The sequence below is a fragment of the Eptesicus fuscus genome, chromosome 8, assembly GCF_027574615.1.
Source record: "Eptesicus fuscus isolate TK198812 chromosome 8, DD_ASM_mEF_20220401, whole genome shotgun sequence".
Lineage (NCBI taxonomy): Eukaryota > Metazoa > Chordata > Mammalia > Chiroptera > Vespertilionidae > Eptesicus > Eptesicus fuscus.
The window spans coordinates 65812354-65829573 of record NC_072480.1 but is presented as its reverse complement, the minus strand read 5'-3'; the positions used below and the strand labels follow the sequence as shown (position 1 = coordinate 65829573).

Here is a 17220-nt window from a genome sequence, read left to right as displayed (position 1 = left end):
ATTTAAAATTTATGTTTGCAAAAATACTATGAGTGATAGGGGGAAAAATCCATTAAACATATATGACAGGTACAAGTTCATCTTCTCAATTTATAAAGAGCTAGTAGAAACCAATAAGGATTTGGGGGACTGAGTCAACAGGAAGGAAACTAGCATAACAAAAGGAGAAGTAGTTCAAAGGAACAACTTTCTCTAGGCCTTTGTTCATCACCTTCTTTTCCACCATTGAAATCCTAATCATCTTCATCATGAAAGCCAATTGCCATCACTTTTCCAAACCTGTTCTTGACTTACCTGAGAGGAATATGTTGGTCCTTCTAACTTGCTTTTTGGTAGCTTTATTATATTTCTCCTACAGACCATATCTGTCACTTTTCCTTTTCTGTTAAATTTCTTAAGAGAACAAACCATGTCTTCCTCATCTCAATCCCCAACACATGAAACCTTCAGTAACCACTAATTACCCTGCTTGAATAAATACACTAAGTGGGTTCTTTAAGGAACAAGATCCTGCAAATAGTATGTCAATAAGTGCATTTGATTCAAAACTTCAAACGAACTACCATTTCGATTTAAATTTCTGAATAAAATCTCAGCAAAACTGATAAGGCACCCTTCCTGCAGGACACAAATTAATTCTCAGCCTATAATAAAAGTATTTCATCATACCCCCTTTCATTGGTTTATTCATGTAAGCAGCTATAAACACACGAATAACATTGCACAGAAAACTTTGCTCTCAAATATAATTCACAGCATCTCATCATATGAACTTTCAGGTGGCTGAGCTATGCAGAAATGAGATTATTTTCTTCTGAGACTCTGAAAAGAGTAGAGGATAACCCCAATGTTCTTGCCCACATTGCTTATCTCACAGCAACAGGTTACAGTCCCACAGCTCCACATTCCTGAACATTGACTGAATGCATAATAGCTGAATGTTCATGAAAGCTAATGCAGTAGATGAAAACAAACTAAATTGGTTTGTGCCCAAGGCAGCTGAAAGGATCACCTGAATTTTTGATCTGGATACCAAAAATAAATCTATTGGGCTTAATCATAAACATTTTGGTTACTTTGGAGAAAGAAATTTATGTCCAATAAAATCCCTTTTGTATTGGTAGATATTTTGACTCTTTCTCTTTTGCAATTGAGTCTTTAGGATGAACACACACTTTCACGCTAGTGTCATCTCCATTGAAGGAAATACAGCAATCTGATATTTTATGTAAATCATCTTTGGAACTTATGTTCCTTGCCTTTGAAGGTAATAAATATTCAACAGAAAAAAAAATACAGGAAAAAATATTTGGCCCCCATGATAAGCCCTGGCAACTTATGAGGTTAAATGATGTGTTAAACATTCTCTGAAGCATTTTTATAATGAGTTAAAGCTAACATTAGCTTAGGCAGCTGGCAAGGAAAATATTTTGTTACTTGGTGATCCTGAATTCAAGTACCGATAGCAACGTATTTCATACTTTTATGAACAGAAGACTTTGCAGGATAATCGGACTGTAGAAAAATTAACTCGAGAAGTTTTACACATGGATAAAGGGAGTGGAAAAATGTTTCTCGTACATCAAGATTCATTTAATAATGTCTCCTTTGTTCAAATGGGTTTGTTATATATTGGGCATTGAACACCTTACTTCTAAAAAAGTTAATTATCTGTGGGTTAAATGAGACTATGCTGAGAGAGCTTATTGTGTGAGTCTGATTGGGAAGTAGTAGATTCAAGATCTCACTGAACACAGGAATCAACACTTAGAAAAGTACTTATTATGGAGTCAGAACACCTGAGTAATATTTCTTTTAGTGCCACAAATTAATAGAGTGACTTTGGGCTAATCACTTATCATCCTTAAGCCTAATTTTCCTTACCTTCAAAAAGAGTCAATTAGATTAACTTTAAGGTCCTTTTTGGTTCTAGGTAACGGAGGAGCTTATATCTTGGGATCGGTTTATCTATGTATTATACTGGACTTTATTTCTTGGATTCTCAATACTTGAGGATTCAACTTAAGTCTTCATTGTATTTTGACCTATAAATACATTTTTAAAGAGTCACTAGATTCTAATTGTCAACTTTCCCAGGCATCATCATAAATTCTCATCAATAAGCATTTATTGCCCTGCCTGGTTTGAATCCATGGTTAGAGCATCCACCCTCAGACCAAAGGGTCTCAGATTTGATTCCCAGTCAAGGGCACATACCTCAGTTGCAGGTTTAATACCCATTCTGGGTGTGAGCAGGAGGCAACTAATCAATGTCTTTCACATTGATGTCTCTCTCTCTCTCTCTCTCTCTCTCTCTCTCTCTCTCTCTCTCTCTCTTCCTCTCTTCCCTCCCTTCTGCTCTCTCTAAAAAATCAATGGAAAAAATATCCTCAGGTGAGGATTAAGAGAAAAAATAAATAAAGCATTTAGTGGGCACTAATGTGTACAGAATACATGAATTAGAGATGTATATGTAATCATATAATTAATAAGAAGCATATGTAAGATTGGAATTAACCAAAGATCTTTTCAGAGAGTAGGAGTCCTATAGCTTGGCTGGCTTTTGTTGGAATGCTGTGTATATTTTAGTCTTGGCTTTATCCATGGTCTTCACTTGGCTTTGAAAAAGAAACAAAATAATTATGAAAAATGTATTTGTCTTTATTAAGTTGCTCGGCATGGCTACCAGTATATTATTTAGAAATATTTCTTTTTTAAAGAGTCCTATATTTTTTGTTATATTTTTTCTTATTTTTTAAAATTTATTTTTGTTGAGGGTATTACAGATGTGCACGTTGGGTTTTTTTTTTTTTTTGTATTTTTCCCATTGACCCCCTCCTCTCTGCACTTACCTCTTCCAAGCCTTTGCCAAGAGTCTTAGGCTTTTAATATGACAAATAATTTAATAGATGGGTACTATAGAAGTAAAATAAGTTATTCTCATAGGCCTTTAGACAGTTAAATGTAATTCATTATAAAAGCAAGTTGTGGCACTGGCCAGCGTGGCTTTGGGTTGCAAGTTCCATCCCCACTCCAGTGCCAGGGCAGGAGGCAACCAATTGATGTGTCTCTTTCACATCAATGTTTCTCTCTCTTTCTCTCTCTCTCCCCCACCCTGCCACCTCCCTTCCACTCTCTCTAAAAATCAATGGAAAAAATACCCACAGGTGAGTATTCACAAATACAAAAAATAAAACAAAACAAAAAAACAAGTTGTGCTTAGCAGCAAAAATAAAAATACAGTAATCTGTTGGAAATGTTAAAATGTTCACTTAGAGGAGAAAAAAAGGAAGGTAATAATAAGCTACATTCCTCAATTTTTTTTTCTAATTTTTCTCAACAGTATTTACCACCAACAAGGCTAATTTTAATTAAGGACAATTATTTTAGTTTGCTGCACTGAATAGTTAGATATTAGGCTTTTAGGATCTTTAGTTCTCAGCCCTTTCCCATCTGTTTGATTAAGGCTGTTCTTCACCTGAGCACTCAGATAAAAATCACTAATATTGAGATCAAAGTCCTCAAACACCATACACTAATTTAAATTGCATGCAAGCCTTAAGCTGGTGTTTAATACCTCCATTCTTTTCCTCTGTAGGCATTTATGTCCATGTTCCAGATCCTTACCCAGGAAGGATGGGTAGACGTAATGGACCAAACTCTAAATGCGGTGGGACACATGTGGGCACCTGTGGTTGCCATCTATTTCATTCTCTATCATCTTTTTGCCACTCTGGTGAGTTTAGCACTTTTTAAAATTATGTCTTAGAATTCATAATGGGATAAGCATTAACAGATTTTTTGGCCTACATTCAATTTCAGAATGAGAGCCAGAGAACCAATGTAGAATAGTCTGGTTGGATGAGGTCCTTTCCTTTCTAAATTTCCAGGAATCAATGAACTCCTTCAGGAACTAGATTTCAGATTTAATTAGGAATTTGTCTCTATCAGGTACAAGTGTTTGCATGAGGGAAAACAAGACAAAATAAAATAGAAATCTCACATTTGCATACTGATTTAAACATTTCTAATCATTCACATCCTAAATGATCTAAGGATCAAACCAGAACTATGTAATTAATATTATTTTTAACCTTGTATAGATACTTTCTTCAATTTCACTCCATCTTCTTCACAGCTGTAATTAAACTGAAGATAGCAGCTGGAGACCTCAGGATCCAGTCAGTTAATTAGAAATCAGCTCAGTGTTTTTTGCTATGTGGGACTGAAAGAAACAGATGGGGAGGGGGGGAATAAAACACATAGCTGAAAATATTTTTAAAGCACAATAAAAGCTAATACTAAATCCAAGAAAAAAATTGACTTTTGTCACACAGAGTTTTCCTCTCAATGTATTTTTATTAAAAACAAAGAAAAGTTATGAAATGTGGCCTATGACATACTAAGGGATGTAATTCTCAGGTTTTTCTAATATGAAATGTACATCTCTATATAATAAATTGATGCAAACTTAAGCTCTATACTTATGTTAAAAGTTCCAAGTTAAGAATTCAGAATGGTATCCTTTATTAGGAATACATGAAATAAAAACAACTGCTATTACTTATTGAGAGGCAAAATGTTTCACAATTTTATTCCTACTATTTGGTACAACCAAGTTAGGTAATATTCCTATTTTACAGATGATGAAACCGAGGTTCAGAGGAGTTAAGTAATTGTCCCAATGTCACATAGAGTGTAAATGCTAGAGTCAGAACATTCCCAGGTCTGCCTGGTCTCAAAGCCTACGGTCTTGCAACTTCCTTAGATTATGAAACTTACTGTTGTCAATGAAAACATCAGCATCAAATCAAACCTCTGCCCAAGAGTCAATAAAATAAAGCAAATTACATATGAGCTCTAAGGTCCCTTCCAATTCTAAATATCTACGAATCAAACAAGTGCTTAAGTAACTAGATGTTATATTACAAGTTGCATTTGCTATAGGCAAAGGCTTTTAAAACTAAGGCATGTTTATCAAAAAGTATATGGGGGTGCATTGTTATGTGGTGTAAAATCTTGGGTTCAAACAGTAAAATCACAAAGAAATAGTTTGGGCATTTTTTTTATATGGGGTAACTTTTAAAATATTCACAAAAGGAAAGAACATTGAGTAGTGGGAATGGAGGTCTGGCTTCCAGAGCCAACTCGGACTGTGCTGGTGTTCCCAGGACACTTGGCCCTGAGGTCTTTGTATGCTCCTTTCCGGGACCTTTCAGACTGTGACTGTCATCATTTATTCATTCATCATTAATTCACTCACTCATGAATTCAACTAATGTTTATTAGGCACCTATTATGTGTTTACATTCCTTTCAAACTATGGAAGACCTTGGAGAATGTTAATCATGGGCTAAATGCAGGACAGATATGATTGAAATAATAAATTATGGGAATAATCTATGTAATTGTTTTTCTGTTAAAACAATATAATGGTTACCTGGCAGGCATGGCTCAATGGTTGAGCGTTGACCTATGAACCAGGAGGTCATGGTTAGATTCTCCGGTTGCAGGCTTGATCCCCAGTGGGGGGTGTGCAGGAGGCAACTAATCAATGATTTTCTCTCATAATTTATGTTTCTATCTTTCTCCCTTTTCCTTCCTCTCTGACATCAATAAAAGTATATTTTAAAAAATAATATAATTGTTTGCTAACCTCACTGCAGATCTTTTAACATAGTGATATAGTTTTGTTCCTTAAGACGGAGACTCACACATTATGAAAACAGAAAGAAAAACTGTCTAGTTTTTCAAGTGAACTTCTACAGGGATTGCTAATATAATAAAATGTTATGTTAAATCTGTACACAGACTACTTGGGTAGTCTAAATTTTCCTTACTGGGCCAAAACATGGCAATGACTGTGGAACCCTGGAGCACTTCTGAGGATTCCTGAGATTCATCTGAGCCTTTAGGAACCCATCGAACATAGCTTGAAAACCCATATCTCATTTCATCCCTTCATTCTACTGATTTAAGTATCTGCTCAAAACACTTTTTATAATTTCATTGTTGTTTCCTAAAGGTAGTTTTTAGTTAAAACTGAAAATTGAATTGTTCATTCTTTTATTCATAATTTCTTCAAATCTGTAAAGCAATTGAGAATTGAAAAGTCAATGAGGGTGGTCTAGTAAGTGTGGCTGAGTATAAGAGTATGGAGTTAGAGTTCAAAATCTAGATTCAGGTTCTAGCTCTGCTGGTCACTAGATGTGTGACTTGGAGGAACCAGACAACCCCCTGATCTCTATGTCATGCTATATCTGAAAGTGAAGATAATAATGTCCCACACCTAGTGCCCAAGTTTGCCACCTCCATGTGAGTTGCACTTGTATTTTGAAGGAGATTTTAGCCATGAAATAGTGGATGATCATAGCTGCCACCAACACTGAGTGCCTTTCAGTCTAAGTAAGATGGTGTGTGCATTTAAAGCTGTATATTAATAAATGCTAACATGTTATTATGTTACTTCAGATGTTTTTGATATATAGATGTAAAGTATTATCATTAAGTTTAAAATATCATTTATGATTCTTCCTGTACCAAGTTTCTCTCTTCCCCCTTCTCCTTTCCCACACAATGATCATTGTCTCCCAGACAGTGAATATAATGAATTTGGTATGAATTCATCTTCCAGTTTTAAGTCATATTTCACTAAATTTAACATATTATCAACTATAAGAAAACTCTTATTTTGTGTAACATTAACAAAAAACCAACAATTAAACTATACACATAGATGATAAGGTGCATCCTATTTTCAGAGTTGTTAAAATGTGAAAATAAATGTGTATATTAAAATAAATGAAATACAGTAGTTTCCCACACATATACAATATAAAGTATATTAAAATATACAGTGTTTTTAAATTTAAGGTTATTATCTACAAACATTTTCCAGCAGTCGCCAACTGGTGGTCCACGGACCACTGGTGGTCTGTGAGGTCCGAAAGGTTGGCGACCGCTGCATACCATTCATTTTTAACATTAATATTAAGTTTTTAGTTTGAGAAGTGCTACTGTAGTGTGCTGATGACTATCCTAGTGGAGACCCCTAATGCCCCAGTTCTCTACTGTGATGACCACACACCATTCTGAGGCCAACTTATATCTGACCAGGTGTTTCCCTCCTTACAAGTCATTAGTAGCAGCAACTTTCAAAATAAGTGGTATCAAACTCTGCATTTGTTGTCAGTTAAATTTCTCACTTATTATTGTTTTTTTGAAATCTTTTTATCTTAGTATACATAAAGCTCATTTGGTATATATTGTCATGAATATATGAACTATGACTGAATATACCATGTTTGTTTATCAGTTCCCTTTGCCGTGCATATGTAGGTTGTTTTATGATGTTGCCACTAATACATTTGTACATTGTGTCCCCTTGTATGAGAGCTTCTCTAGGATATATGCTAGAAAGTGGACTCTGAGATCCTGAGTACTGCCCCAATGTAGCACAGGTCTGCAAGCCATACCAAATCTGGTCAACAGGCTTTCTATGTAGCCTGAGGACTAAGACTGGTTTGTGCATTATTAAATGATTATGTGAGTACCTATATAATATCATAAGTGTTGCCTGTTGGCCCTCAAGGCCTAAAACCTTTACTCTCTCTACCTTTCATTTGAGGACTCCTGCTCTATAAGCAAGCTGCACTAACTTGCCCTCCCAAGAGCAATGGTTGAGAATCCCTGTGTGCTTACATTCTCACTTATGGTTGATATTGTTAGGCTTTTAAAGTTTTGACAGTCTTGTGAGTTGAATGGTGGTATTACTTTTCCTTAACTTGCATATTTGCATTTTCATAATTATTAATAAGGGAGCACTTCTTCATATATTGATTGGCCATCTTCTTTGTGACTCACCCAATCATACGCTTTACCTATTTTTCCAAAATCTAGTTTGTCTTTTTTTTAAATGCATGTGTTGGAGTAGTACATATATTATGGATATTAATCCCTTGACTACTATATAAATGTCCTTTCTTGGGCAGTGTTCTGTTATTCCAATTTGTGATATCGTTTTGTTATTGCCATAATTAGCTAGCTAATACCAATACTAAGAAAGGAGCAAAGGGGAGGCTAGACATTGTAAGTAGGGTCATCGGGGCAGCTTCACCAGGAAGCTGCAACTTCATGCTCCCCAGGGAACCACTAGTCCATTCCCTGCAGATCACCGAGGGAAGGAACCAAACAAAGTGGGAAATGGACACATGTGCAGTGAAGCTGGGGTGCCGTAGGAAACATGCTTACCTGGCATCAGTCTAATCTGGAAAAAAGACATTTGGCTAGAGGGTGGAGCATGGCAAGCACATGAAATCTTGGAAGGTTAAAATCCCCAGACAAAGAATTATTTCTCTCTTGCTTGCCCCCTGCTCCCTTGCACTCTCTTGCTCTGTGGCCCACAGTCACCCATGGGCCTCCGTAACAATATGACCTTAAGCAACCGCATGGCTCATGGCCATGGAGACCCCACACACAATGGGCCACAGCTGGGACCTAAGATGGACTGGACTGTGCTTTAATATGGAGCAGAAGCTCTGGGCAGTGGCTTTAATCCTAGCCCTGCTGAATACAAGATTGGACTTTTTCCATGGCAGGACAGAGGGAAATGGGGCCTTGGAAGGGAACCCCCTTAATATTACATCATCAATAAAGCTTTCCATAATACCTCATCTTCCCTGGGGGCCTCAGGAAATTCTTTTCCCAGAGGCAACCCAATAATTCCACTTCCTCTGGCAAGAGGTGGGGACACAGAGGACACCCCACCGATAACATTAGGGCATATTTTGATGCAGTCAAACTATCAGTATTTTATTTATTGTCAATAGTTATTTTGGACTCATGCATAAGATATTCTTTCCCACGCTGAGGTAATAAAAAGATTCTCCTCTTGCTTCTTATTGTTTTAAATTTTTGCCTTTTGACTTTAGGTTTTTAGTGCATTTCAAATTCTATTTATATGTGGTATAAATTAGGTGAAATATACTGCTTAAGTATAACTCAAATTGACTTTTCTCAAGCACATTTATGTTAAAATTTTAAAGCTTTGAAATTCTTAGGTGATTTCTCTGACTATGAACCTAATGCAAAAAGGTCAGTTATTCAGATATTTAAATGTATAAGTGATTTTTTAAAATGAGAAATAATTAATTCAGTTAAAGAGAACACTCTATAACCAAACTGAAACTGAGAACGTTACTTCTATACTATCCCAAAAGTCTAGGGACTGAAGTCACTTCCCTGGAGATTTTGTTTAAAGTCTGATCAGCAATTGTTTTTCGTTTCTTGTTTATCCTCAGACTGACCATCACTGTAATGGGCTCTATTAAGTTAGCTCAATTTGATTTTGTACAGTTTTATTAAATCTCTACCATGTGTAAGTACTAACCTATATCCTAACCAAAGTGTGAAGAGCTTAATCCCTGTCCTCTTTGGGCCTACAACTAGCACATAAATAGGACTAGTAAGCACAAACAAACCAACAGATAAAACCTGTGTGATTCAAGGCCTAGTGATACAAGTGATAATGCCATGAGTACATGCCATTGTTACTTGCTATGTGATCAATGTCCACATAATAAACACCTGCTTCCCAGTCATTCTGGCTCTATCTAATCTGAAATGGTGTTTAAAATGTTGACAGTAAAGAAGGCAGACATGGTTTGTGGACCAACATGTAAATATGTGCATGGAGGTTTCTTTTAGCAAAATACATCACAACCCAAATGAAAAAACGCCCACATAAATATACAAGCTCTGATTGTTTTTTAGCCACACTGGCCAGTGGTGCCACACAACTGGTGAGTTTCTGATTTAGTCTTCCCAGGGACTGGCATGTACCAAGCAGCAAAAAAAGAAAAAAATAATAATGTTTCGCTGTTTGTTCTGGCATAAAAAACAACAACAACAGGCTATTCAGTAGCTCCCTGGGGGTGCCAGTTTTTCAGTGCACAATGAAAATCAAGCTTAAGTGTTTAGCAAATGCATATTCATAACCATTACCTATTATACTTCTAAAATTTCTCTCTCATCTGCCTGTTAGTATCCCATATTTCTGTCCTGACTGCAGTTTGCCGAACGCTTGTGAAATGCATCTTTTTCTTCACTTTTGCCAATGATTTGGGGATTAAGGACTGTGGAAAGACTCTATTTTTTATTCTCAGTGGTTTCCCCTTTATTATTGTTTCAAAGGAAAGCCCTGTGATGTGAATACTGAGAGAGAAAATGTAATTAAGCGTCCATTGTGGATAGTCATTTTGTTACCTTTGAAGTGCTTAAATTAACATAGCAATCTCTTGATTTTGCTTCTGCAGTGGCAGCTTTCTGAGAATAGTCATATTTTTCTGACAAAAATGGGCATCCCAAGGTGTAAATTAAGTAACTTGATTTTATAGAATTCATTTAAAAGTGCATCTGTATCTAACATTTCCCGTTTTACATTGCTCTGATTACATTTGACTTTTTGTTGACCTATATAAAAAATGAGATTGTTTCCAACTACAGCCGGCAAGATTTTTTAGGAGAGTGTGATTATAAATGGTAAGAAGGAAAAGAAAAACCCAAGATTGTGGGTGTTGACTAGATACCAGCTATGCTTCTATTGCATATTAAAAACTATTTTTTAAATAGAAATTATGATTAGAGTGTATAGTAGAGAAAGGAATAAGATTAAAGGTGACATTTCAGCCAAAGGGCTATCGTTAAGCTATCTAAAAAGGAAAAGAAAGTAATAAAAGTAAACTTTACCAGAAAAGACGTGAAAAGGGAAAGGTACATAAGGCTGGGGCGCAATTGTATGCAGGGTTGGGGAGAATGCAAAATAGGATATGCAGCTACAGAGACAGAAATCTTCAACCAAGTGAACCCATTCTAAAATGGTAAAAAAATAAACCACAACTTTCAGGAGTCTGAATAATGATTACCCAAAAGTGAATCTGAGGTAAAGTATATTGGACAGAATGGTCATGTCCGAATACACTTGGAGGAAATAATGATACTAGCAATACAATTTCTGTAATTTATTGAATTTTACTAAAATGTACTGTGGATAAATGCAAGAAAACAAGTTTGTCTATGGTTAAATGTATAAAACCTGAAACATGGTGAATACCTAGTGAACGCTTAGCTCAGGTTAGTCTGGCTTTTTCAGAAGTGTGTAAGGCATGAGAGGAGTAGTTAGAAAAAGAAAAGGGGACACGACACATAAGGACTTATTGTAGCTGAACACCTATTAAGACTCTGGGGCAGAAGCCATATTGAACCTGGGAAAGCATGCTTTGAAATGTAAGCTAGAAGGTCAACATCCCACCAATATGTTAATGTCATTCCTAAAAATTCTAAGAAGGATCCTTGCCAGGCTTCCAGAGACCTAATATGTGGCCTGTTCCACACTGAATGTATTGCCAGTTCTAAAAGTATCTTGAGCATGGGCATTATAGTCTGAGGAAAATAAAGAATTAAATACCTGGAAATTTTTAATAGTTATTCTCAACGTTTTCATTGACATTGGTGATTCATAAGGTTTCAGTAGTGTTCATAAAATAGGGAAGTGACCGTATTACATCAGTTGTATATTATGTGGTAGAACAAATACTTGTGTTGCATATTCATATAATAGAATGTTAGAGACCTGTTAAAAGTGGCAAGTAGCCAATGCATGAATGTATATGTATATATATGAATTTCTTTTTTGAAAGAGTTGCACAAATGAAATACTGCTGTGTTGAAACTATGTACTGCTTGTGCTTTAACAAAGCTCAAGAGGAAATGAAAGGATATATCATTAATCTTTATTCCCATGGAAATTACATCATTAAAAAAATAGTGATACAGATTTGGTGCCACATTACAAATTTAAATATTATATAAACCTAAGTATAAAAAAAATAGGGCAGAGTAGGTTGATTGCATAATTGAGAACTGGCAAAGTGTAAAGGTATTTAATGCAAACGATGAAGTTCTTTGAGTCAACGTGGCAAGTCCCTGTAAAATTACTTTATAATATTAATAACATTTTCATATAAACCTGTGAGTCACACTTAATGACTGTGGGAAACCTTTTGGCACTTGTAAATAGTTAAACATTGAAAATAAGATTCAGACGTCAATGTAATGGGTTCAGATTACTAATGAGCATTAACTCAGCTTTGTATAAAACCAGAACAAACAAATGAAACAAGCAAACAAACAGGAATTGAGCTATGGTTCTTGCCTTCAGAAAAAGGATTCATCCCCCACTCCCAGGACTTTCAATACCATGCATTGGAAAGTGGCAGACCCACTCCAGCCAGCATCCTCAGTCCCATTCCACACAGCACTGGGTTTGTAGGAACACAATATGTCTCATTGACAGTGTAAATTAAAAGTGATGGAACCCAAGCTGCCACCCTCTCTTCATTTCTATTTATGCATCACAGTGGCTACTGCCATCCTATTAGAGTCTGAGAAAAGAACCACAAAGTAATTCTCACCTCCTTAGGACCAGCTGCAGACCCAGCCCGCCTCCCCTATATCATCTATCTCCATTCCAAAGAGAGTCAAAGGCAGACTTTGGTCACCTCTGACCCTGAGTGCCAAGGTGTCACCTTATCACAGTGCCCTTCAATTAGGAACATGGCCACAAGGATCAAGTTAAAAATCCATGTGCAAATAGTTTCAGGAGGAAACTCAAGCTCCATATATATTTTTATATAGTTTCTGGTTTTGCCATCACGTTGTCATGTTGATTAAGCAGTGATGCCTAAACATTGCAGGATATTTGTTGAATGAACTTGGGCTGAAGGATAGTTTCAAGCAAACTATAAACTTTCTCTTCTATAATTCTTCAATTTGGTGCCATTATCCTTCCCAACAGCTTGTCTCAATTCTGTAAGCATGGGGCTTTCAAGCCTCTGCAGCATTTTTGCTAACAAAACCAAAGAAAGCCTTTCCTTTTTGAGTCTTGCCTTCTCTCTATCCTGAACTCTTATCTGCATGACAAGGAGAAAGTGCAGTTAGCATCCCACATCTGTCTCTCTATCCTGCTATGAGGGAGCTATTTTTTCTTTTCTCCAAGAAGAATGTGCAAAATGTACTTTAAAAATAAATAAATAGCCCAGCTAGCATGGCTCGATGGTTGAGCATCGACATATGAACCGGGTGGTCATGGTTCATTTCCTGTCAGGGCACATGCCCGGGTTATGGACTCAATCCCCAGTGAGGGACGTGCAGGAGGCAGCCAATCATGATTCTCTCACCTCATTGATATTTCTATCTCTCTCTCCCTCTCCCTTCCTCACTGAAATCAATAAAAGTATATTTATAAATAAATGAAATGCTATATATTTAATAACCTTTGTCAAACTGCACTTTACACTGCCTCATTAATGTTTCAGTAATCCAGTTTAAAACAGCTACATTACATGCGTTTTGTTTTGTTTTTTTAAAAAAAAAGCAACTACAACATCTGAAAGAAAAAAATTCACAGAGAAGAAACGAATGTCATCACTTTGTGATTATTACACTACCTCCGTCTCCCACCTCTCCAGCCTCCCCCAGCCTCCTCCCTGGCATCCATGCTCTGGCTGTTCTTAGCTGCTCACCAGGCCCTTAATTAGCCACATGCTCCCAAAGCCCTGACTTTGCTCATTTCACCTAGCAAGCCTTTCTCACAATTCTCTTAATGCTGAAATTATCCTTCTCCTTGGTATGTTGCTGTCTTGGTAGCACAGGGTTGGGCTCAGTGCCTCACAATTTTAATGAGTAGCGTTCAGAAGATGCACCTGACCCATTTGTCCAGATGAGCTCTCAGAAATCTAAATGCTCAGATGGCACAGTGATAAATGTGTGATACTCTGCTTGGGTTTCATTTCTGTTGGTCGGTCTTCACACTTGTCTGGACCCCCTCGGAACCCCCACTCCAATCTTACTTCACACTCCTACTTTCTGAGAGGAAAGAAGAATGTTTTCTGGGATGGAGCATGAAGGAGGCAGAAATCTCTGGAAAGAGGCAGTGAGGCAAAGTGTGTTTTGGTGGTAGGGTGACATGCCACACTCAGGAGCAACAACCTGGGTGTGCTTTGACATTCAAGATTTGTCTTGTACCCACTTCTTGTCTGAACTTGGGGGGAAATAGCCTCACTGGGGGACCCACATAGACAAGGGGCAGCCTGGACAGAGTTGGGTAGCTGCCTGAGAGGTGTAGGTAGGGAGAGGACCTAAAAGATCCCCTAAGAACAAGTCTCCCATACTTCCTTCCTGGAATGGTAGAACTTCCAAACTTCCTTGGGAGTTGAGAGTCAGTATATAGGAAAAACACCATTGAAGGAACACCATTGGCCCAAGCCAGAAACCAGATGGAGAGCTGAAGGGGTTGAGTGGTGTCCCCCAAAAGATATGTCCATGTCCTAACTGCAGAACCTTTGATTATGACCTCATTTGGAAAAGGGGTCTTTACAGATGTAATTAAGTGTCTTAAGATGACATCATCCTGGATTATCCAGGTGGACCCTAAATCCAATGACAAGTGTCCTTATTAGAGATATATACCAGGTAAGTACAAGATACAGGGAGAAAGAGAAGGCCACATGAAGACAGGGGCAGAGATTGGAGTGATACAGCCACAAGCCAAGGACACCTGGAGCCACCAGAAGCTGGAAGAGGCCAAGAAGGATCCTCCCTTGCAGCCTTCCAGGGAGCACGTCCAGCTGACAACTTGATTTTGGACTTCTGGCCTCCAGAACTGTCAAAGAATATGTTGGTTCAGACCACCAAGCTTGTGCAATTTGTTACAGGAGCATGAGGAAAATAAAACTAACACGGAGTGTCACTAAGAATCAGAGATCTTAGCAGGGACTGTAGGAGCTGAGGTGGTAACTAATTCAGCAGTGAGAAAGCCCAGAGTCCCCAAAACAAGTGCCATGGCTTCCCCTAAAATGTGACAGAGGAAAGGCCACATGGCCACAGTGGACCAGGTGCTGATGACAATCACATCCTTGACTTTAAATCAGCCCTAGAAAGAAAAGGAGCATTTATTCCAATGTAACTGAGTTTTACAGGATGAAATGGGATCTAGCAAAATTCACTTTTCAGCTTTCAGTGCAAATGGAGGGCTAATGGACTAAAGTTCATTTGTAGTAAAAGCAAGAAAATTATTTTCATTTCCAATATCTAAGTTTATGTCCACATATTTTTTAAATATATATTTTATTGATTTTTTACAGAGAGGAAGGAAGAGGGATAGAGAGTTAGAAACATGGATGAGAGAGAAACATCGATCAGCTGCCTCCTGCACACCCCCCACTGGGGATGTGCCCGCATCCAAGGTACATGCCCTTGACCGAAATCGAACCTGGGACCCTTCAGTCCGCAGGCCGATACTCTATCCACTAAGCCAAACTGGTTAGGGCTGTCCACATATTTTTATATGGGCTATACCATACACCAGTATTGCTGGCGAGGGTTAAATAAAAATACAGTAGCTGCAATTTGTTGAGCCACATAGCTTGTGGCTGGTAGACCCTACCTGCTAACTGAGGTCCCCAACCACAATGCTCTTTTCTACCAGGCTTCCAGCCTACGTCCACTTAATTCAATTGTGAACTTCATCATGGTGAGTGCAATATTGCATTTATTTTCCCGGCCAGGCAATGTCTGGCACATCAGTGGAGTCCAATCAAATGCCTGTGGAATTTAATCGAATAGCCTAACCTCACTGTCCTTAAGTAGCCTGCCATCTGTCTGGTGTTGGGGAAATAATTAAAAATAAAATCTGCCAATCCGGAAAATCTCTCCACCTAAGCAGACGAGAAAGAAAACAATTCTATTATTGGGTGAGCACTAAACCAGGCTGCAATGGGCATCACAGGCAACTCGCTAAGAGATTGCAAAGACAGAAAGTAACTCACCCTTTTATACATATCCCACAGTACATCCATGTTCTCAAGATGGAAACAACAGTCCTCAAGTAAAAAGACTCTGCAGAACCATTTGTTAAATATAGTTCCCTGTAAATTCCCCGGTAATTGGGGTGGTCATCTGTGGTAGCTAATTGCCTTTATCCAAAGGAAAAATCCAACTTCTCCGTGACAAGTTGGTAGTTTTGTAAGGGGTGGGGCCAAGTAGCTAAATTACACACACCCCCGCCCATGGAGAAGGGGTGCTATTCCTGGGTTGTAAAACAGAAGAGGATTGTTTAGAACTTTAAGAAAGATTTTATACATCTCAAAGGGACAGGGGAAGAATTTACAAGGGCAAAGTTTTCTAAGGAAGTGCTCTAAGAAAGAGGAGGCAGACAGTTGTTTTCCCTTTTTTCATCAGGGAATTTTTTATTTTTTAGATTTTTGTTTGTCCTTTCACTGGAAAGATAGGAAAAGTGGTTAAATTAGAACACAGAGCCTGCCCAAGTGCCAATGAGTGATAGAAGTGGTGTGAGACAGCTCATACTCCCAAAAGACCTTGAGGTGGACATCTCTGAATCTTGGGCGAGGTTGGCAGGAAAGATAGACTCCTCCTCTGCTATTACTTGTAATGATAACATCAAGGTAAACATCAAGGTCATGGGAAGGGAGCTAAACTTGGAGTGATCTATATAATGTCCTGTTTAGGGTATAATGGTTGGTTTAGAGTAAGCCTGAATGTATCTGTGCCCAGATGCCCATAGTGTGGCAGGCATGGGAAGGTCAGTAAAAATCTATGGTAGACCATTCTGTATCTTCTTTAAGTTCTGGTAAAATCCCAAAGGACATGCGATGAAAAGGAAGGGTACTGGGACTTGTCCCAAGCCAAGCATATCCTATTAAATGTAATAATGTTTTAGAGGCTTCTTTTTCCTTGTTATACTTTCATTAAACTTGGAAAAGAGTTAGCCATCAACTTATACATAATACTCTCTCTGGTACTTAAAAGTCGTGATGACTAAATTGCCTTAATGTTCTTATCTTCATGCTTAACTGTCTAATATTAACAAGTGGAGCCTTGGCCACTGTGGTGCAGGCTCAATTCCAGGTCAAGGGCCCATACCTGGATTGTAGGTTTCATCTCCAGCCTGGTCAGGGTGAATTTGGGAGGCAACCAATCAATGTGTCTCTCTCACATCAATATTTCTCTGTGTGTGTGTGTGTCTCTCTCTCTGACCCTTTCTCTCTCTCTCCCCCTCCCTCCCTTCTACTCTCTCTAAAAATCAATGGAAAATATATCCTCCGGTGAGGATTAACAAACAAAAACATAAGTGGAAATAATTTG

General features: G+C 37.9%; 1 protein-coding gene across 3 annotated transcripts in view; it reads left to right on the top strand.

Annotated features, from left to right (window-relative positions):
- Window positions 1–17220, top strand: part of NALCN (sodium leak channel, non-selective) — a 278126-nt gene that overhangs the window by 145189 nt on the left and 115717 nt on the right. For all 3 annotated transcript variants that reach the window (XM_054720257.1, XM_054720255.1, XM_028148874.2), the window contains one exon: window positions 3599–3736. In XM_054720257.1, the coding sequence (XP_054576232.1) occupies window positions 3599–3736 (138 nt within the window). The remainder of the gene's footprint in view (window positions 1–3598; window positions 3737–17220) is intronic.